General features: G+C 38.6%; 1 protein-coding gene across 1 annotated transcript in view; it reads left to right on the top strand.

The window, feature by feature from the left end:
* Positions 1-22965, top strand: part of LOC127414423 (protocadherin-15-like) — a 254255-nt gene that overhangs the window by 24028 nt on the left and 207262 nt on the right. The window contains exon 2 of the mRNA XM_051652444.1: positions 5321-5439. Coding sequence (XP_051508404.1) covers positions 5349-5439 — 91 coding nt within the window. The 5' untranslated portion in view covers positions 5321-5348. The remainder of the gene's footprint in view (positions 1-5320; positions 5440-22965) is intronic.

Raw genomic sequence — 22965 nt, 5'->3', positions numbered from 1 at the left:
ATATGCTGGTTCCCCGATGGCAACCCCATGTGATATCTTCTGCAAAATTGTTTCCCTGACAGCAAACTGCATCTTCCTTGGGCAGAGGCCACTCTGCCCTCGGTCGCCATGCTCTGTAGAAACTCCTCCCCCTTCGGGTAGGACCTACCATGGGACCTCTCCACATGGCATACTTCCGACAAGACTCGGTAAGACCATGTGACATATTCCACTCAAAATACCCCCCCCCCCTTTTCGTCACACACCACCAGTTCACGTAACACAGTTCAGCTAGTTGTGGCGTTTTGTATAGGGGCCCCTAGTGTCACTACATCGACACAATGTCGTGTGAGTGACAGATAGGGAATGTCCTGGTTACTTTCATAACCTCCGTTCCCTGATGGAGGGAGCGAGACGTTGTGTCCCTCTTGCCACAATGCTGAACTATGCGCTGAAATGGCCGGGACCTGGTCTCGGCTCCTCAGAACAAAACCAGAATGAGTGGTTGCATACCAGCTCCTTTTATACGCATATGTCCGGGGGAGTGGCATGCAAATTCCACTTGCCAATTCTCATTGGCATTTTTCAAAAAAGCAGAGGTGTTTGGGGCTCCCAAGAGTGACCCCTAGTGTCACTACATCGACACAATGTCTCATTCCCTCCATCAGGGAACGGAGGTTACGAAAGTAACCAGGACGTTTCCTTCAGTATCAAAGTACAGTACTGTGCAAAAGTCTTAGGCACATAAGATGTTTAACAAAAAACATTTTGTCTTAAGATGGTTATTTATATCTTTAGCTGTAGTGTGTCAATAGGTAATATACATTTTAGACTCCCAAAAATTCCTTCTGCTAATAGAATAGAATAGAATAGAATAGAAGAACATGTAGCCCTGCAACAAATGGCATGGCTCCACAGTGACCCCCACTGGACATCGAGTCGGTTTGGGATTACATAAAGAGACAGAAGCAATTGAGAATTCTCCAAGAAGCTTGGAACATCCTATCTGCTAACAACCAAGAAAAACTGCATCCAGGTGTCCCTAGGAGAATTGGCGCTATTTTGAAGGAGCGTCTGAGACATGTAAATGACCAATCACAGTTAGTTTTGCTGTTATGTGCCATCGTGTTACTACAATAACGACACGTTAAAGTGCTCACCTGTTTCCTTCTCTGTTTCTCTCCTCAACTGTTCCCTGGATCACTTAACTGTCTTGTCTAATGATAAAACGGCAAATATCAATAAAAATTCTCTCATATACTGTCTGCAAATATGCAGATATCGCGTTTAAACAGATGTAATTTATGAACCTCACGAAAATCCAGCGTTTTCGTCCCGTCCAGCACTCATCTAATATCTTCTTCTGAAGTGCGTATTCCATCAGCCAGAATCAAAAACTTCAGTATAAGGATCAAATGTTCCTCTTATAATTTACAAATCATGACGGTTAGTCTGTAACAATCCAAGCAGGCGATCCACAGTGTTTAAACTCTCAGTAGATTGCTGCTGCTCTCGCTAGATCCACACGAGCGCGTGAGTGCAACGTCAAAGTAAAAGCGTTTCATGTGCACTGAGTAAATGCCATATTCACTGTGTACTGTATGTACAGTTGGTTTGATTGAGTCTTTTATGAGGAAATGCGATTGGTAATGCACAAGTGCCATCCATTGTTGCTGGACTACTGTGTGTACCAACTAAAATTTACCCAGGCATAACACTGACTCCACCAGTGGTGTGAGTTTGGGGTGGATTTACCTGTCGAACAACGGAAGATGGAAAGATCGTTTGAAATTCTGTTTCATGTCACTAGTGGCACAGAAATGACACACTCTACCCTTAACAAAGAAATGGCTGGTAAGTTTGCTCATTTCGCCTGCCGTTGACAGATGTGGTAGAAAGTTAAGTTTGGACCTTGCTTACACTTCAAACCTTTTGTTTTCACCCTTCTGACTCCAGAGACCTGGTTATGCTCTTTTGGGAGTAGAGAATCTGACAGTGGCGGTGATGCGGTCTGATGTTGTATTTAGACGACTGTGTTGACGCACATCAGTATCTGGTTTTAAAAGTGTTTTAGTGGCTTACAGCTGCCGCAGGCACATCATGGAGACTGTGAGTATGAATTAAGGTGACAGATCAAATGAAAACACTTGTTTTTTAAGTTTAACTCTACACCAGCCTCAGCGTGTAGGCAGCAAGGCTGAGACAGGCAGCCGCATGGTGGTACACGTTAAAATGAACGTTCTAATCCCATGTGTATCTTTATTTGTGCAAAGTCAAGAATAATATGTCCTCATGCATCAAAGCATAGAAAGCACAGTATATTAAACCCTTATTTCTGGGAATGACTTTAGAATGAGGAACTGACACCTAGGGTCCAAAATGATCTTTTTGGTACACCTAACAATGCTGGAGGAATTGAAAAAATATTTATTACAGGCAAAGAAACTGTATTTATTTTTCATTGTCTTTACACTGACAGCATCATACTGTATAATAGATGAGCCAGTCTGCATCTCTTGGTGAAACTGCACCTGTCACAAAAACACGAAGACACGTGATGACTGATACAAAAATTAATAATAAATCTGATGACATTATCCAGAGGGATTGTATGTGAATACACTTTCACAAAAGAGTTTTCATAAAGTAAATGGTTTCTCAATAATAATAAAAAAGCATTAGAATATGACAAAAGTAGTATGGTTTTGTAAGGAATGTGGCTCCCCTTCTGCAAAAACAAAAACACAAAAAACATATTTCTGTAGTAAACATTGGAATTTGAATGGCTTACTTAAAGTATTTATATCGTTAATGTATTGTCTATAGTCTCTGTATTTAAAGCTGAATATGAGAAAAGTATTGTAACAAGGAACGGTATTTAGTATTTTAAAATTACACACATAGGGCCTCATTCATGAAACGTTCGTAAAAATATGAGTAAATTCGTAGTAATTTGCACGTAAAATGGACCTTCCTGAAAACTTTTTGCCGGATTCACAAACGCTTCGTACTCACCAGATTTGTTAGTAAAACGTGTATGTTTGTGAATTCCAAATATTCGTAAACAGGGGGCATGTTCACATTCATTCATAATTATCATAATCCACGGCAGTAGTATAGTCTAGGGCATATGCAGGAATACGCCGTATGCCCACCTATCTTTCTTAGGATTTTGCATATGCCCACCTAAAGTAAGTGATGATACGCATGGCCACTTGTAGGCTTTTGACCTGGAACTTTTGCAGTCTATTAACGCGATGCCGCAGCACCGTTGAGCGAATGTTTTTTTTCTTCTTTGTTTTACATTTACAGAGATTTTCTTTAAATGCGCACGAGCTGCAGAAGGCGGGAGCACAACTGACAGACAGACAGTCCAACTAAGCTGATCCACCAATCAGAACCTTCATTTCAGAAGTGATTGGATATTTGCTAACCAATCATATTTTCCGTTTCAGAAAGGGGCAGGACATTTCCAGTCTCTAATGCTGATGCACAATCATCCATGGAGTAACCATAATTTGCACTGCAAATTTATTTCCCTGCTAAACTTATGCCATATAAGGAAGGCACCAGACTCGCTATAAAATGCTGTTAACATACACCGATCAGCAACAACATTAAAACCACCTGCCTAATATTGTGTTGGTCCCCATTGTGCCGCCAAAACAGCGCCAACAACCAGCAGCTCAGAATAGCATTCTGAGACGCTATTCTTCTCACCACAAATGTACAGAGCGGTTATCTGAGTTACTGTAGACTTTGTCAGTTTGAACCAACAGAGAATGGCCAGGCTGGTTCGAACTGACAAAGTCTACGGTAACTCAGATAACTGCTCTGTACATTTGTGGTGAGAAGATTAGCATCTCAGAATGCTATTCTGAGATGTGGGTTGGCGCTGTTTTGGCGGCACGAGGGGGACCTACACAATATTAGGCAGGTGGTTTTAGTGTTGATCGGTGTATGCGGAACAGTAATGAAATAGTTTTTTGTGAATGAATTGCATTCACATCGTAACATTTTGATTTAGCAAGCACAATAGCATCTCAAAGAAAGTGAGGACTTGCTGTCATTGCATGTTTTTGCTGTCATCTGAGGCTCTTTTTTTCAATTAACCCATTCAAGAAGTCAATAAAAATGGTTTGCCATAAGTGTAAAAAAATTTCAGTTCACGCCGGTAGGAGGACGTCCACCACCATTAACCTTCTCTGGTTCAGTTCAAAGCACATCACCAGCATCATTTGTGAAACTTCTTGGGTAAATCATGATGGGAACAGTGATATACTTGCAACTGGAAGAATCTTCAGAGAAATTAATAGAATGCCTGAAGAAGATCTTTGACCGAAACGCTGATATTAGGAGATTTGCAAGCTAAACGACAGTGTGCAGGCTTTTTCTATTTTTCCCCCCATTGTATTGTGTAGGCACCTGTCGCGATGGTTATTTATGTGTTTAACATAATTAGCATTGACAGTATGTTATCAACTGAACGCTATTTACCGATGCCTATACAAAATTATGGAACCTAAATTATAGAGCTCTTATCAAATAAAAAATAAATAAAAAAACTTGTCCAATCAGTCACGTTAGAGGGCATAAATTTATTTTATTTTTTTTGTAGTTGAGAAAAATCAAGCACTTCTGCTGGAAAAACGATAAGCAAAGTTGGGAAAAAATATACTTTAAAAAAATAAATGCAAGCAGCAGAGAAATGTTTCTAAATAAGTAAAGGCTATGGTTTAAAAATAAAAAGCTTTTTTTCTTCTTCTTTTTTTAACTAATTTATGTTATTTTCTTTAGGTAAATTTCACTTATTGAATTATTAGTAAATGTTTTCCTTACTTATTTCATTTCACTTCTATCAAACTGTAGTCATGGCAGATTGCCTGAAACAGCACAACACATTCTGATGTTTTACGCATGATTTACACTTGGTCTGGAGCAGGTGTAAATTTTGTTTTTACCAACTAACATTTTGAAAATACAAAAAAATTAATGGATCTGAGAATTTACGTCAGAACGGCTTTACGAACGATTTAAACAAAAATTTGTTCTGCTCATGTTTAATGAATGAGGTCCATCATTTTTAAACATTAGGCTGATAGAACCCAAAAATTTCAGGTCACGTCCACTACATTGCTGGTTGAAAATACATTGATTTTACATTTGCAGCTCTCATCCAAACTGGAACATTGTTTTCCTTCACCAAAAATAAGACTCAAAAACGCTCTATAGTACAGCATAATTTGTAAAAGAATAACATTAGGATACTGACAACTGAGTTTTCTCTCTGTATCAAAAATTGTAATTGTCCTCTGAAATTAAACTCTCTGTCTTTCTGCAGGTGAGTTGGCAGTAGCCAGTAACTGAAGATGAGGAGGCGCTGGTGGCAATTGGGCAGTCTGGGGTCTGTGATTTGCCTGTTTGTTATCTTCACCCAAATCTCAGCTCAAAACACTGAGGGTAAGACACACAACTCTTTCATTCATGTATTCCCTGTACTACAAAAATGAGGTGTTTTATTTAGCACTCTATAGCAAAATAAAACATTTTGCAACCTTTTCTGTGGGACCACAAATTATGGTCAATTCCTGAAGTTGTTAAAATGGGATGTTCCAGCCCAGTGTTACGCTCTGAGCAAAGTCACAGAGATCTGTATTCTATATGTGTGGCTGCTTCTCTCAGATCAGTCTGTCTTCTCTACACAACTTCATTACTGAAGGAGCCAGATACAGCTCTCCAAACTGTGCATCTGATGTATGAATAATACCGCTACATCTGCCAAAGACAAACTGACAACCATAATAAAAATGTGAAAACGATGCTGGAAATGCCGTGAGGCTGAGTGGAGATGGAGGAAAATAAATTGTGGCTATTGTCAGACTGTTCAGATTAGCAGTTGAGGATAAAAGATTTGTGGGCGTGCATAGTTGACATTTTCTGATATCCTTGTCGGTTCATGCAGAGTTTATTGTTATGGATTTTTTTTTATTATTTTAGGAGCACAGTTAGGTTACTAGAGGTGCTATCTCAGATGCTTGCAGGGCTTAAGTATAAGGATGGCCTGGGGCATTTCAATGAGAGATTTTCAGGCCAGTGCTGCATTGTCACAGTCTACTTGTGCTCGTTGATGATGTGAATGCTTTATTATGCCGTGCATAATAACAACATAAGCATTTGGTTTCTATGATGTGTTAAATGTTGTTCTTTTGAATTCTGATGATTTACATTTGTCACCGCTCATTTGCAAAATCTTGTATCGCCAGTGGTAGTTGTTGATAATGTCAAGGGCTGTTTTACTAGGTAGTAAGAAAGCAGGAAGGGGACACAGCCAAGGACACTGCATATACCTTCACTGCTGCAGTCAATTTGGGATAGACTTTAAAGACACTTAATCATTAATCTTACAGTTCAATTACTTCCCTTTTGTTTTAAATATTGCCTACCAATTTTACATAATGCAATCTACTCTGTTAATACATACTTGTATTACACATAGCTAACTAATATTGGCATTATGTTCATGCTGTATAGCCAGAGGAGTACTGGCTCCCCCAGCTAAGTCTGGCTTCTTCAAAGGTTTTTTTGCTTTCCACTAACTTACATCTTGGTTTATAGTTTTTGTTTCTTGCCACATTTGTCTTTGGCTTGCTCTCTGGGGGCTTAAAGTAAAAAAAATTAAAGGAATAGTTCACCCAAAAATGAAAATTCTCTCATCATTTACTCACCAGATTTGTATGACTTTCCTTTCTCTGCTGAACACAAATGAAGATTTTTAGCAGAATATTTCAGCTCTGTTGGTCCTCACAATGCAAGTGAATGTTGACCAGAACTCAGAAGGTCCAAAAATGACATAAAGGCAGCATAAAAGAAACGATTTTCTGTAAAGCTGATTTGAAACGATGTGTATAGTGAAAAGCACATAAACATCAATTGACTTGTACAGTACACAGATAAAAGTGTATTTGTTTGGGTTTAGAACAGAAAGAAGTCCTGTAAGAAGAATGTCATTTGACAAAACTTTCTTGAAAGTCTTTCTATCTTGGCATGCTTTTGATTAATTTATATTAGTTTAAAAACTGAGGCACCATGACAACAGGTTCAACCAAAGATTTTTTATTTTATTTATTTATTTATTTATTTTACTATTAAAGTGAAATAAAAAGCATTGGTTAGCAGCAAACAAAAGATGCAAAAGTATTAAAAATAAATAAAACAATAAGGTAATTATGAGCCATTCAAATTGTTATCTCATGGTAATTGTTTTAAGATAATTAAACCGTTTCTTGTTGCTTTGTACTCTAAACTACATCATTAGTGAAACAAAAATCATGTATTTAATCACTCATAGGTGCCAAGTTCAACTTGTCATCGCAAAGACAGACTTTGCATACATCATTCAAATTAGGTAATCATTAGCTGCATTTCAAAAGGTCAGCAGCAAGCTTTGAGTGCCACGTTTCAGTACTTTATACTTTACACCAGGGGTAATACCTGACACTTCGCTCCATATAGTTCAGTACATTGTGTATCATTGATGCAAGTAATATATTTTCATGCAAATAAACATACTGTATATAAATAATCCATACAATTTGAGCTTTTCTAATTATTTGTCTGTATGACTTGAATTAATTCTGACTTTTGGAGAACAAACTCCCAAGCGTCTTCTCTCAAAATAGACCACAATTATGTATGTAGTCCAAAGGCTTCATGAACTGCAACCATTTTAGTTTGATTATGTAATTTAGACTTTTGTTCAAAAGGGGGTTGCTGGTTAACAGGTTAGAGTAGTGAGTCATTAGTTCAGCAACATGCTAATATCAGACTCTATTGCAATTGTAATTGTTAATCAAGTCTCTTGTGCACTTCACACGAGGAGCGCGCTATTTCTACACGTCTCTTAGCTCAATACAAAGAACACAAACTTCAGAGCTTCATGGTTTGCCGTTTACAGGATAGTGGAATTTGCTGTTTACAGGATTAACATTTTTATTTTATCAATATTTGATATTTGTGATTTATTTATTAAAACAGAGCTTGACATCATATCCTGTCAGCAGTATTCGTTGCAGGGTCCAAAGTAATTTTCATGCTAAAGCTTAGCCTAGTTTACATGGTAACTGACTATGTAGACAGTCGCTATCCTACATGTCTGAATTTTTGTATGACTTTCTTTCTCTCTATTTGCCTTGTATGCTTAATAGAGTCTGTATATAAGTAGATGGAGAAATCTGGGTGTCCATCTCAAGAGAAGAGAAGGATATCAACTTCACTTTTTTCATCCTGTCACTGTAATTTAACTCTGCTGGATATGTGCTGGTGAGCCATTTAAGTCAGCTTGCAGGTGCAGTTTGGGACTGGAGTCAGTCTGCTCTGTCTAACTGAGAGGGAGGAGGAAACGTTTCTCAAGTATCATGCCATCTCAATAAAGGGCCAGGCTCTTATTTAAAATAAATAAGCTGCACATAATTATACCGCGATACTCATGGAGATGGTCTGCCCTTGCCAAAAAAGACCAGCTTAGATCAGCATGGCTTTCTATTTGAGGATCTGAATAGTCTCCTGGCCCATTTGGGGGTCTCCCGGTCCAACCTAAGTTGATTGAACCAGGTGTTTTCAATTTCCTCCACCATGATCATTAAAAATCGTAAAATAATGTATATTGTGAAACTTTTTTGCTTTTCCTCCCACAAATCTTGTCCAATTTTCACCAAACTTGTCTCACAAAAGTCTTAAATTTTTGTTTTTCACATCCGTTACCAAATTACGCCCTATAAATTTGACAAAGTCAACAAAAAACTAAAGTTATCTGTATCTCTACAGTAAACTCTAAAAAAAAAGTCATGTAAGTCAATGTAAAAACAAACAAACAACTAAATAAATCATAAAAGAACCATAAAAGTAGTTTAAATAAAAGTAAGATTAAAAAAAAAGTATAAAGCGAGTAAAAGACGCTGACTACCACCCCTGGAGTCGCGAGTTCGAATCCAGGGCGTGCTGAGTGACTCCAGCCAGGTCTCTTACGCATCCAAATTGGCCCGGTTGCTTGGGAGGATAGAGTCACATGGGGTAACCTCATCGTGGTAGCTATAATGTGGTTCTCGCTCTCGGTGGGGCGTGTGGTGAGTTGTGCGTGGATGCCACGGAGAATAGCGTGAAGACTCCACCTGCGCTACGTCTCTGCGGTAACGTGCTCAACAAGCCACATGATAAAATGCGTGGATTGACGGTCTCAGACGCGGAGGCAACTGAGATTCGTCCTCCGCCACCCGGATTGAGGCGAGTCACTACACCACCACGAGGACTTGGAGCGCATTGGGAATTGGGCATTCCAAATTGGGGAGAAAAGGGGAGAAAAAAAAGATAGCTAGACACGAGCTTTGAGTTGGCATAATTATCAGTGAATAATGGCTTATATTTTGGCCTGTTCCTCACATAAACCTATCATATGGCTTCAGAGTCATATAAATTACTTTTATTATACTTTTATGGTGCTTTTTTGGTGTTTTTTATTTTGTCGTTTTTAGAGCTTGACGGCCGTAGTGACTATAAACTATTTTTGTATGGAAAGAGCTGCGTGAAGATTTCTTCTTTTGTGTTCCACTGTAAAAAATAACAGCATACAGGTTTTGAACAACATTTTGGTGAGTAAATGGGGACAAAATAAAAAATTTGGGGTCGACCATCCTTTTAACAAAGTAAAGAAACATAAATGTACACTCGCTTAGAAGAAAGATTAAGTACGAACATAATTGTGATAAGGTTGTGCTGCAATTTTCTTCAGTGAAAAAAAGCACTTGCAGGTTGCTGTCAGTAATGGTTTTCTTGTAGTTTCGGGGGTGGAATTAGGTCACCTTCAGTTGCTCACTGTCTGTGTGCTGCGTATCAGAGGAACAAAACCCTGCATGTACTCTCATCACCACGGCGACCAGAGAACACTTTTTCAAGTCCAATCTCCCATCATCTGTGCAGAGAGTGTATCAAATAAAATTTTCGCTGTCTGTTTGTCTCTCTTTCTTTCCATATCTTGCTCTCTTTTATGCTTCATGCTATATTGGTATGGTTTTATTATAGTCATTCTTATCTGTTTGTCCCCTCTGTCTCCTTCACTTTTGTCTGTCCTACTGTTTATGTCTCTCTTTGATTTGTTGTTGCTTGCTGGGAGTTGCTGTGGTGGAGTTGGAGTTTTGTGATCTTAAGATCTCTTTATTGTTTCTTTTTGTCTGTTGATCTATTTATTTTTATTTTTCAGTAGCATCCGCTCTCTTTGCCTTTACAAAGGTTTTAGCAGTAATTCATTTTGTTTCCTAGCGGGAAAGCAACTTGGCCATTACATGCCAACCTCTGTCATTTTATGTCACTAAGTTATTCAATTGAAAGGACAGTAGAATTTGGATTGGATTTATAATTCAAGTAAATGCACTTTGACGGTCCAAAAGTCACATTTAGGCAGCATTAAAGTAATCCACACAACTCCAGTCAATCAGTGAATGTCTTCTGAAGCAAATCAATAGTTTAATTTAAGAAACAATTCAAGGCTCTGATGCTGTTTGAAATGGCCGAACTCTCGCGTGATGTTCGTTCTTCTGTTGTAAATAAGCGCCGCTTCCGGATACTAATGTGAACTCGCCGACGCGCTTACGTCACGCGACAGCTACGTGATGCATCAACTGCTGGCAGGAAGTGCTTTTTAAAAGTTAATAATGTTTTAATTATCTATTTATATTTTACTAAAGCGTATCGATTCGATTCAGAAGACATTCATTGATTGACTGGAGTCGCGTGGACTACTTTAATGCTGCCTAAATGTGACTTTTGGACCGTCAAAGTGCTGGCACCCGTTAACTTTCGTTATAAGGACCTGAGAGAGCTCTATCTTCTTCAAAAATCTTTATTTGCATTCTGCTGAAGAAAGACAGTCATACACATCTGGAATGGCATCAGGGTAAGTGAATAATAAGAGAATTTTCATTTTTTTTTCATCGTCGTTAAATGCTAAGTTATCGTTAAAAATCTTTTCATTTGTGGAGAAAATGAAAGAGATTTTACTTCTGGTATACCAGTGTCCTGCACTCTATTCAGAATTTCTCAACCTGGAGTCCAAAATTTAGCAACTGTCCATGGCTGAACATTTCCCAAACCAAGGTAAGCAATATGAAAGATTGCAAATGATCAAACCAACTTGGACCAGCATGGAAATTCTCTCTGGTCTAAACTGGTCTTTTCAACAGGGTTGCTCACCGGCTGTTAGAGAATCTGGAGGTTTTGTTACTTCTATTTCCATTGGACATTCTGAAAGCAAAATAACTTGATTACCATTTCAGTAAAATGTTAACCTGTGATAAAAGACTTGAGCTATAAAGATTTCAGAGATGGGCTCTTAGTAGATCAAGCAGAAAGGCATTTTAGAGGATGCTGGGAAACCCTGTGAAATTGACCCAATGAAAAGAAAGTGGAAGACCTTCAACGGGAGATGTTAGCAACACAGACATGGCATGACTGAATCCTTTAGTTTAGCTATTTTGTAACAGTGAAATGGTACTCCATGCTTTTGTAGAGAGATGTAAATTGAATATTTGTATGGTAAAGAGTGTGCATGAGGCTTTTATAATTTTCTTCTCTGTCTGTTTGTCTCTGTGTGTCCTTTAATTTCTTCCTGTTACACACATTCCAGACGTGTGCATTTAACTCTACACTTGAAAATCATGTGAATTCATAACAGTTTTTGCTGAACAAAAAAAAAATCTATAAAAAAAGAAAACCTTTAAAATAGTAAAATATAATAATAAAGACCTTTATATTATCATCAGATAATGTCTCCAACATGATATGACAGAAATGATAGTAAAACATAATTTCTTTAGCACCATTTTAAACAAAACAAAGTGTTTTACACATATACTGTACAGTGGGGCTGAAAAGTCTGAGACCAGGTCTGTCTGAACAATTGAAGGTGTGGGAATAGTTTAAAACTTTGTTTGTTGTGTTTATAGCACAGAAATGATATTCTAAATGTTTAATCTCTAAAACAATACCAATATAAATAAATTGAAGGTCATCTGAAAAACATCAGACAATCAGCTGCAGCACAAATTATTTCTTCATTTTCTTTTTTTAAATTCAGTTTTGTCATGAAATATTAAATAATTATTCTGTGATTTGAAAGGGTCTAATCAAGGTTTTGCTGCTTCTTTATAAATTGTTCTTTGTGTTCAAAAACACAAATAATTAGATAGTCTTTGTGAAAATAGCAGGGAAGGACAGAAACTCTCTCACCATCCACAGTGGATCCTGCCGACTTTAGACGTTTGTGATTTTAGTAGTTTAATGAATGTTGGGCTGCTTCAGGGCAGACTCTCTTTGATTAGAGTGCTAGATTATCTGCTCAAAGAATGCTCACAGAAATATTCAAATCAACATTTGAATTAAATTCTTGATGAAGGGATAGTTCACTCATAACACTCATTTCATTCCAGAATCATCTGACTTTCTTTCTTCCTTGGAACTCAAAAGGAGATGTTTAACAGAATGTCTAAGCCACTCTTTTCCATACAAGGCAAGGGAAGAGTGACCAAAAAGAACAATAAAGTTGTTCAGGTCTTAAATCTCATTCACACTTGTGCATATATACAAACTTAGTATCTCATGATGCATCATGCCAGGTAAGGTCTGATGTCACTGAGGCCAACACAGTTGGTTCTCATGTGTCTCTGATTCGATAAATGTTCAAGATTTTGAGGGGACCAAGAAGTTTAAGAATCTACTTTTGCAAAACCCATCGATGGACCACTAATCTGAATATTGGGGGGATGCATCACACCCACTATCTATAGCCGATGCACCTTTTTTTGAAAATGCACATGCGTAAATGAGATTTGAGAGCTAGTGAGAAAGGTATGATTTTTCAGCTAATATAATTTCAGGCTGTTCCACACAAAAAGCTATCGTATGGCTTCAGAAAATTTGAAATGTAGCAAACAAGTTGTACGGACTATTTATGTGGTACTTTTATGATGCTTTTTTGTTCTCTTTGGAGCTTGACAGGGCAGTGTAAACATATATGAAAACATCTCCTTTTGTGTTCCATGGAAGAAAGAAAGTCAGGATTTCGACACTTTGTACACTTACCTATGTCTATGAGACAAGGACTGCACTTACAAATCCACCTGCCTCCTAAACTGCCTCAATTCTCACATCCTGTTGGTCTTCTGTAAAGATGAAGTGAACAGTTCACATTTCTGTGTGAATTGCTCTAATATCTACAGTAATACATCTGGCCAGACTTTGTTCTGGATTGGTCATGTCCACCGGATCACTGTAAAAAAAATCATTTTCTTAATTAGTATTTTTGTCTTGTTTTCCAGTAAAAAATATCAGAATATTCTTATTATTACTTATTATTAATTATATATTATTAGTGACTCTACCCTCCCTAGCAACCGGGCCAATTTGGTTGCTTAGGAGACCTGGCTGGAGTCACTCAGCACACCCTGGATTCGAACTCACAACTCTGGGGGTGGTAGTCAACATCTTTACTCGCTGAGCTACCCAGGCCCCCTCAAAATATTCTTAAAACAAGATATGTTTACTTGACGAGCAAGATAGCAATATACTGTATATTAAGTCTTGTTTTCAGAAAAATCTGACTAAATTTAGTAAAAACAAGAAAAAAATTGAGGGGTAAGAAAAATACACTTGCTTTCCCATTGAAATAAGTTTCTTTTTCTTACACCATTAGCAAACAGATTTTTGTTCTTGTTTTAAGCATAAACCTCACTAAATTAGTTTGATTTCTCTAAAAACAAGACTATGCCATTTGCTTGTCAAGTAAATCTATCTTGTTTTAAGAATTTTTAAATATTTTTACTGGAAAACAAGACAAAAATACTAATTAAGAAAAAGGCTTTTTTTGTTTTTTTTTGTTGATGTGAACAGATACCCACAAGTCTGCTTCATCTGGCAGATGAGCTCTTGGCTAAGTCTTTAAGCGGCACATGAGAGCTCTAGATATTGACACTGAACAATGGGGAGACGCCACAGATGATCAAACCAGATGGAGGTGTTTTCTCAGAAGCAGGGTGAGCAGGCTCACATGGAATCTGTTTGTGCAGATCTCCACAGAAAGCTCTGCAGAATTGGAACGCCCATCATTCACAAAGTTCAGACCCTTTGTGTGTTTGTTTAGTAAATATTTTGGTTAATTTGATTGTGCTTTTAGCTATTGATAAGAGTGCACTCTCCCTCCGTTTAACACATTTTACCACGTTTAAATCCGTTCCACAAAATTCCATAGATTTCCCCACAAAATCAGTTGTAGAAACCATTGCTCCTGTTTTGACATATTTAACCTCAAAAGTTAGATTGAGTGATATTAAGCTGGACATTCAAATACAAAATGTATTGCTCAGAGGTTGAGCTTTCATAGCTCAGTAGACTTACTTGAGTTCTTTGTTATATGTCATTGAAGTGTCAGCTTTGTCTCTTCACTCACTGTAACTGAGCTATAGAGCTGGGAAAATATTCCCATTGTGGGAAATATTATGTTTAATAAGAGTTCATATTGACATCTTTATTTAAAAAAAATTCTAATTTCAGGCTACGATACCTTGACAATTTTGAGCACAGTTTGCGAGGTTGTTGAGATGTCTTCTGAAACTCAAGAGGAGACATGTGAGATTACTAGGGTCTTTTTCTCAGGAGAAAAAAAGAAGAAGCAGAAAGTCCTCTTTTGTTTTCCATGTAATCCCATTGCTGTCTGAAACAATTTGGGTATTAAAGAGATCTCATTTGGAATTTTTCTTTCCAATGGGAAGATTCTACGATGCCGTCACACATGCACACAAGCCAGAGAGAGAGAGAGTAGAACCAAAAAGGCAGAGGGACCAAAAACTATGCAGTAAAAAAGACAATGTTACCCTCACATACAAGACAAAAGAGCCAGACAGACATCAAAAAGGGAAAAGCATTTAAAAGCATTTTGGCAGCGACACTGTTTTTTCACTATAGACAAGAAATTCCACAGTGACTCTGAGGATTTAAATACTGACAGCCAATTTTTATTAGCATCAGTGCTCTCTAAAGCTGTTTACTATTAGACAGAGCAGATGAATTCCACATTTCTTGTACCTTTTATTTTATTCGTAGGAAATATTTTGCCCACTCAGACGCAACAAAGGGACAGAAATTCCAGAGCCACTGTTAAAGCAGCCAAGAGTTTATCAGGATCAGAGTGTGAGTACTTGACTGGCTGAGACAGTCACACAATCTAAATCCAGCTGAGCTGCTTTTCACATTCACAAAGCACCAAAGACCCTGTGAAACATAAGCAGGGAAAATAGCCAGTATACAAAGGTTTCTCTGATCTGAGTTGCACACTTCAGACAGTTTTTATATACAGAGAATATACAGACACATATCAGGCATAGCAGTAATATTAGGCATAATATCGAACTAGGGCTATGTAGTGCACCCAAAAGCACATATGTGAATCCCACGAAAACGATCAAGAACATGCCTGGGCCATATTTCACCCCCAAATCATTATATATATATATATAAAAAAATATATATTTATTTATTTATATATTTTTTTTGCTTAAAGAAAAGTAATCCTATTTTTAGGACTATTTGGATTTTTTTTTACGATTGTAGTTTTATTTTTATAACAATTATGCAGATTTTCCTCCCCAGTTCTCATTACTGTAATGCAATAATAAATAAATAATATATTATTTAAATGACTAAGTATTTATACATTATAGTAGTATTTGTTGCACTTCCTTTAAATTATGCTGATTTAATAAAATAATAGTGTTGCATTACAAGTGTTGTATTAGTAATGAGAATCTAATGAGAAGACTGGGAATATGCTTGATTGTGATGAAAATTATTGCCTTACCTCATTTAACACCTTATCCATTATGCATCAATACATTTGTATTTATTTTATTTTATTTTCTAACAGCCTTTTGTTAGATAGAGATTTTTTTCCTTTTTAAATAAGCAATTATTGTTTTTTTGTTTTTTTAGATAAAAATAATTGTGGTACACTAAAGAACATATCTTTATTTTAATTTTTTTCCTGTAGTCTATTTTTATTTTATTTTTCATGTTTATTAGATGTTTACTGCTTTGCTGGTGTATTTTGCGGTTTCTGACTGCTGTGTTATTATGGTCACAGCTCTAAGCGCTCAGCTGTCTTATTTTTCTGTTTTGTTGTGGCACTTTTCTAATCGCCCAGAGAAACATTTGAAAGCATGCTGGGAATCAGCACGATTTTGTGATAAGTGAATGGATGGGGGGGCTGAAATCTTCTGCATTGCTGTTTTTAAACCTCATTCTATGTGTGTAAATGAAGATTGAGAGAGAAACCTGCAGTGCATCTCTCTTTCTCTTCCTCTTTGTCTCTCTCTCATCAGTCTAAAGCAAACTGTTTTCTATAAAAAAATCTCATGTGCCTACAGCTCTTGTCATTGACTACTGTCAGTGGCGATTTCTCAGGGCCAGCAAAGCCTTCTCTGCTGGTGAAACATGCCTAATAAATAAAAATTTTTTCATCCTTTCATTCTCATTGACCGTTTTGCGTATGTATTTACAATCGCTTTCCACTCCTAATTCATCTACAAACGAATAGCAAAAAACAAAAAGTTTATCCAATCAGAATGAATCCCTCGATGCTTATAAGCAAAGCGTGTCGGCTCTTTCACAAATTGCATGCTCCTTAGCCGAAGCACCACGTGAGCCTGAACTCCACCCAGTTAGGCCTTCAGAATTTCTGCAGAATCCCTCAAAAGTGCAAATGAATGGGCATCTAAAGTCAGATTGTCAGATTCATCAGCCAATCAGATTTATTTATTTGTTCTTGGTGGGTGTGGTCTTAAGGATATGTCTCAGTCCAGGCCTTCTAGCTGGCCTTGAGTGATGCAATTGTGCTTTAAGTGATGTGAGTAATTTGAAAGCGAAGAGTGCGAGATCTTGCTGACGATTCGGCTGTGATCACAATTGAGAAAGAGATCCTTATGGATTTAAAAACCTGAGCTGTTCTGCATGATCATGCGATTTATTAATTAACAGGAAATGAGGGCTGATTTTCACTTCAAGCAAATTGGTAAGTGCTTTTTGCATTGTTATAGCAACATCAGGAGTTTTCTAAGTGTAAATTAGGCTGCTTTGAGCATTCAGTGTCGGATCAAGTTTTGAAAAGTAATCGTGTACCCTGACGAAACAAAATTTATTGCAAGCAAAATTTAAATCGCAAATATTATTAGAGAGCTTTTTCTTTGTATTAGACCTCTTTGATTTTAAATTTTATGCATGGACGTGTTTTTAAAATGTCAATTGGTATTATTAGTTGACTGCCATGTAATGTATGATAGGCATACAGTGTCTTATTCATTGCGAAACTGTGTTTTCTTAATGGCATGAATCGCACTGAAGGCCTAGACTTAAAATGCATGGGCCGTCACTGACTACTGTAGATATCAGTCTGGACTTCAGGCCAGAACATTTAGAATCATCTATATCGGGGAGACCAGGGCTAGTTGTCACACATGGAAGTTGTCACAAGTGCTATATCTGTTTATAATAGTTACTGTTAGTTTTTGAGTTAAACGGCCAATCGATATGTTGTTTCCAAACACCTAGTTCAAAACTGTCTTAAATTAGAATAATTATTGTGAATTATGTGCTCCAAACAAAAAAAATATTATGTTTTTGGTAATAACTCTTGGGAGAACAAGTAGAGTCAGCTAATGGAGGTTGATTTGAACCAAAAGACAAGGGTGTTTTTTTTTATAAATGTCAGGTAAGGCAAAATTGTCACCTGTTTTGTATGTTGTAATGTTATTCAGTTTATTAATTACAATGCTTTTCTGTTTGCTGAAAAGTAGTTTGACATTTTTGTTTGTTACCTTTTACATGTTTGATCTTTCATTTTTTTTCATCATTTTTTTTTTTTTATATCCTAAAATAGGTTATTTAATGTCAGCTTCCCATTGTGACAGCTTACCCCATATTGTGTGACAACATGCCCCACTATTGGGTAAAAAGATCAGTGTATGTTAAACTTGAACTCTACAGTATGGCTGAACAATGTTGACAAAAAAATCTAATTGAGATTATTTAGAAAAATATTGTAATTGCTATTTGAACTGCAACATGATAATTAACAAAAAACAAAACAAAAAATAAAAAACATAAAGGAACATGAAGCAAGATGTTTGTTTATAGTAGAGTTGACAATAGCCTTTTACTGCAGAGAAGTACTCTCATCCACTCTTGCGTCCACAAAAACCTGGGTTCTGGGGTTACTTTAGATTTGAATAGTAACTTTTAGCAACCAAGCATATTTGAAACTATGAAGATGTGCATTTAATGGATCTAGAGTGCTGTAAAAATAATGTGCTTAGCTCATTAGGCTCACGTGTGCTTTGAATATGTGTAACAAAGATCAGTGCTGTGCACGTACAGTAAGCGCATTGCGTGCAGACTATTTATTTATTTAATTCAATTGCAGTCCTTGCGGTTTGATAATCACACTACCTAATATCACAATTTCACATTTATTTTGATTAGTCACAGGAATAAGATACAGTTAATTTAACTGACCATATGGCAGAGCATTTTTTTAAATATAGCTTTTGTTCTTTGGTATATATTTAATTTGTATTTATTTTTTTGGGCAAGACTTTAAGGTGTGTGTCTATACTAAAATGTACTTTCAAAAATACCTACCTGAGAAATGTTCACTAGAGTGAAACGTTTGTCAGCAGGCCCCGGTCTCCCCTAATTGATGAATGACCATAAACTCAGCTTTAAATTGGATATTTGGAATACAAAGCTTTTGCTGAAATTCAGTGCAATTCGATGAAGTTCATTAAGAGCTGTGGTTGTGATTCTACCTGTGAGGCAATGAGGATATTGAGTCTCAGTCTCATCAGTCTCAGATGATCTGTGACTGCTGTCTACTTCCATTTCTCAAAAAACACATTAATGGAATCTCCTAGTGTCCTCTGAGACAGTGTTTGCCCCTCTGTGTGTGAATTACCTGACCCCATTGCTCAAGAAACAGTGCCATTTTTGCCGGAACATATCAGAATTTTCTATTTATTGGTTTATTTATTTCAAGAAATCATATTTTCTCATCTCAGACCCAAAGAACCAGGTTCGTAACTATCACAGACACACTAAGGGCACGTATCTCTTCCCTCCTGCTACTATTTTTACTCGACTAATGCAAGCCTATTAAAACACCCCAATTGCCCTTAAAGTAAAAATAAAAGGGGGGTGAGGCCTTCTAAGGTGTGTGCCTAGGGGCCTTTGGGATCCGGCCCTGTCATGGGGACACAATTTTGGCACAAATGCTGTAATTTTTTATTATAAGCCAATTTCTGATCTCTTTCTCTCTCTCTCTACACTCTTTTTCACATGCTGTTCATCGCTCCTTTATTTCTCTAAACAGGCCTAGCCATTCTCCTTCGCTTTAATGCAGATGATTGCTGCAGATTAGTTTGAATCATCTGACTCAGTGAGAGAGTGCTCTGTTTCTTCTGGCTTTATGATTGATCATGCTCTTTCTAGGCTGTGTTAACTCCAGACCTCAACCTATAGCTTCAGCTTTTAGCTTTCCAGGATTTGCTCTGTCCTCTCAGATAAGTGGATCAAGCCATAAGCTGCTTTGCTCTGAGTGTGTGAGTTGGGGGGTGATGGGGGGTGAGTGGGTGTGTGTGTCTATTTACACACTCAGCAGTTTGTCCAAATTCTGCAACTCAAATCATCTGACATCAGTCAGTAGAATGAAATGTGCATACAACAGAAATGGATTGCCACAAGACGGTCTCTGGGAGTGTGTGTGTGTGTGTGTGTGTGTGTGTGTGTGTGTGTGTGTGTGTGTGTGTGTGTGTGTGTCAAAGTACAGTAATTGTATGTTTTTTTGTGAATCATGAAAAAATGTTCAGGACACATTTTACCGCAAAATCAAAACAAAAAATGAAAATAAATTGAAGCCTGTTTTTAGGACCATTAAGATTGTTGGTCTTGTTTCTAAGCAAGATGCTTCATCTGCATTGTAAGAAAGTAATTATTTTGTATATGTCGTACAAATTCGTATGACTTCGTATCATGCGATCGGGTTGAACCTTAAAATTTTTTTAATTGAATTGGAATGTTTCCCTTCAGGTTTATACATCAGTCATTACTCTAATAGTACTTTAGGTAGAAAAAAGATACACTGTTCGTTAACTTAATTTTCAGTAAATACATACTCTCTCAAGTATGAGACTCAAGATGGCGCCGAGTATGGCTGCTGCGTTGCGAGCTCCGACACAACATAGCAATGTTTTGTTTGTTTTGTTCACAATTCTTATGTTTTTTTGTCTTGGATGTTGTCTGCCTTATTGTCTACGACAGACAAACACTTTTGGACATTGGTTCAGCGATCTCACACCGAAAACCGGACTTCACATTCCTCAATGCCGACCCGCTGTTTACAAACACGCAAGCAGAGCCCTTTGTCTGGGCAGCACGGCCGCGGAAACGCAGGAGGAAAAGGGGAAACAGAGCCGGCGTTCTCATCAGAGTAAGATGCCGCGCAAATCGACCCCCACTACCCAGTATTCTACTGGCAAATGTTCAGTCTCTGGATAACAAGCTCTGCGAGCTGAAAGCGCGGATCTCTTTCCAACGAGAGATGAGGGACTGCTGCATTATCTGCCTAACAGAAACTTGGATGTCTGCGGAGATTCCAGACTCAGCCATTGAACCCGCGGGGTTGTCCGTGCACCGAGCGGACAGAGCGAAAGACCTCTCAGGTAAAACTAGAGGAAGTGGTGTATGTTTTATGATTAACAAATCCTGGTGTGATCAGAGGAACGTATATTCCATCAAGTCTTTCTGTTCTCCTGATCTGGAATTTCTTATGCTTCTGTGTCGACCATTCTGGCTACCGAGGGAATTCACAGTGGTCATTATCACAGCTGTGTACATTCCCCCACAAGCCGACACAGACCGGGCACTCAAGGAACTGTATGGGATTATAAGTGAGCAGGAAACCGCGCACCCTGAGGCCGCGTTCATTGTGACCGGGGACTTTAATAAAGCCAGTTTAAAATCAGTCGCACCAAAATATCACCAGCACATTAGTTTCAACACACGAGGGGACCGGGTTTTGGATCATTGCTACTCTCCGTTCCAGGATGGCTACAAATCCCTCCCCCGCCCACCATTTGGCAAATCGGACCACTCTTCCATTCTGCTTCTGCCCGCTTACAGGCAAAAATTGAAACTGGAAGCACCCACCCTCAGAACGATCCAGTGCTGGTCGGACCAATCAGACTCTATGCTACAAGACTGTTTTGATCACACGGACTGGGAGATGTTCCGGTCCGCCTCTGATGACGACATCGAGCTTTACGCTGATAGCGTAATATGTTTCATCAGAACGTGCGTAGAGGAAGTGATTCCGACCAGAACTGTACGAATCTATCCGAATCAGAAGCCATGGATCAATAGCGATGTTCGCGCGGCACTTAATGTGCGGACCTCCACTTTTAATTCCGGGAACGCGGAGGAGCATAAACAAGCCAGTTATGCCCTCCGAAAAACTATCAAAACAGCAAAACGCCAGTACAGGAGCAAGATTGAAGGACAGTTTAACACCACCAACTCTAGAAGCATGTGGCAGGGAATTAACATCATCACGGACTTTAAAGGGAATAAAAACTCCGCCATGAACACCACTGCCTCTCTACCGGATGAGCTAAATACTTTTTATGCTCGTTTCGAGGGAAATAACACCACCCTCGCGGAGAGAGCTCTTGCGGCTGAAGCTACAGAGGTTAGTTCACTCTCCGTCTCTGTAGCGGATGTAACCCGATCCTTCCGACGGGTGAATATCCGCAAAGCCGCGGGCCCAGACGGCATTCCGGGCCGCGTCATCAGAGCGTGCGCGAACCAGCTGGCTGGTGTTTTTACGGACATTTTCAACCTTTCCCTCTCTTTGGCTGTAGTCCCCACATGCTTTAAAACATCCACCATTGTGCCTGTACCAAAACAATCAAAAATAACTTGTTTAAATGACTGGCGTCCTGTTGCTCTGACCCCCATCATCAGCAAATGTTTTGAGAGACTAATCAGAGATTACATCTGCTCTGTATTGCCACTCAATCTTGACCCGCTGCAGTTTGCTTACCGCAACAACCACTCCACTGATGATGCCATTGCATCTACAATACACACTGCTCTCTCCCACCTGGAAAAAAAGAACACTTATGTGAGAATGCTGTTTGTAGACTACAGCTCAGCATTCAACACCATAGTGCCCTCCAAGCTAGATGAGAAACTCTGGGCTCTGGGCTTAAACAGCTCGCTGTGCAGCTGGATCCTGGACTTCCTGTCAAGCAGACGCCAGGTGGTTAGAATAGGCAGCAACATCTCCTCATCACTAACCCTCAACACTGGAGCCCCGCAGGGCTGTGTTCTCAGCCCACTACTGTATTCCCTGTACACACATGACTGTGTGGCAACACATAGCTCCAATGCCATCATTAAGTTTGCTGATGACACGACGGTGGTAGGTCTGATCATTGACAATGATGAAACAGCCTACAGAGAGGAGGTGCACACTCTGACACACTGGTGTCAGGAGCACAACCTCTCCCTCAACGTCAGTAAGACAAAGGAGCTTGTGGTGGACTTCAGAAGAAAAGACAGAGAACACAGTCCCATCACCATCAATGGAGCACCAGTGGAGAGAGTCAGCAGCTTTAAGTTCCTGGGTGTCCACATCACTGAGGAACTCACATGGTCCATCCACACTGAAGTCGTTGTGAAGAAGGTTCATCAGCGCCTCTTCTTCCTGAGACGGCTGAGGAAGTTTGGAATGAACCGCCACGTCCTCACACGGTTCTACACCTGCACTGTGGAGAGCATCCTGACTGGCTGTATCTCAGCCTGGTACGGCAATAGCACCGCCCACAACCGCAATGCACT

This window comes from Myxocyprinus asiaticus, chromosome 23 (assembly GCF_019703515.2).
Source record: "Myxocyprinus asiaticus isolate MX2 ecotype Aquarium Trade chromosome 23, UBuf_Myxa_2, whole genome shotgun sequence".
Classification (NCBI taxonomy): domain Eukaryota; kingdom Metazoa; phylum Chordata; class Actinopteri; order Cypriniformes; family Catostomidae; genus Myxocyprinus; species Myxocyprinus asiaticus.
The sequence above is the reverse complement of the archived record's forward strand: the minus strand, read 5'-3'. Positions and strand labels throughout refer to the sequence as shown.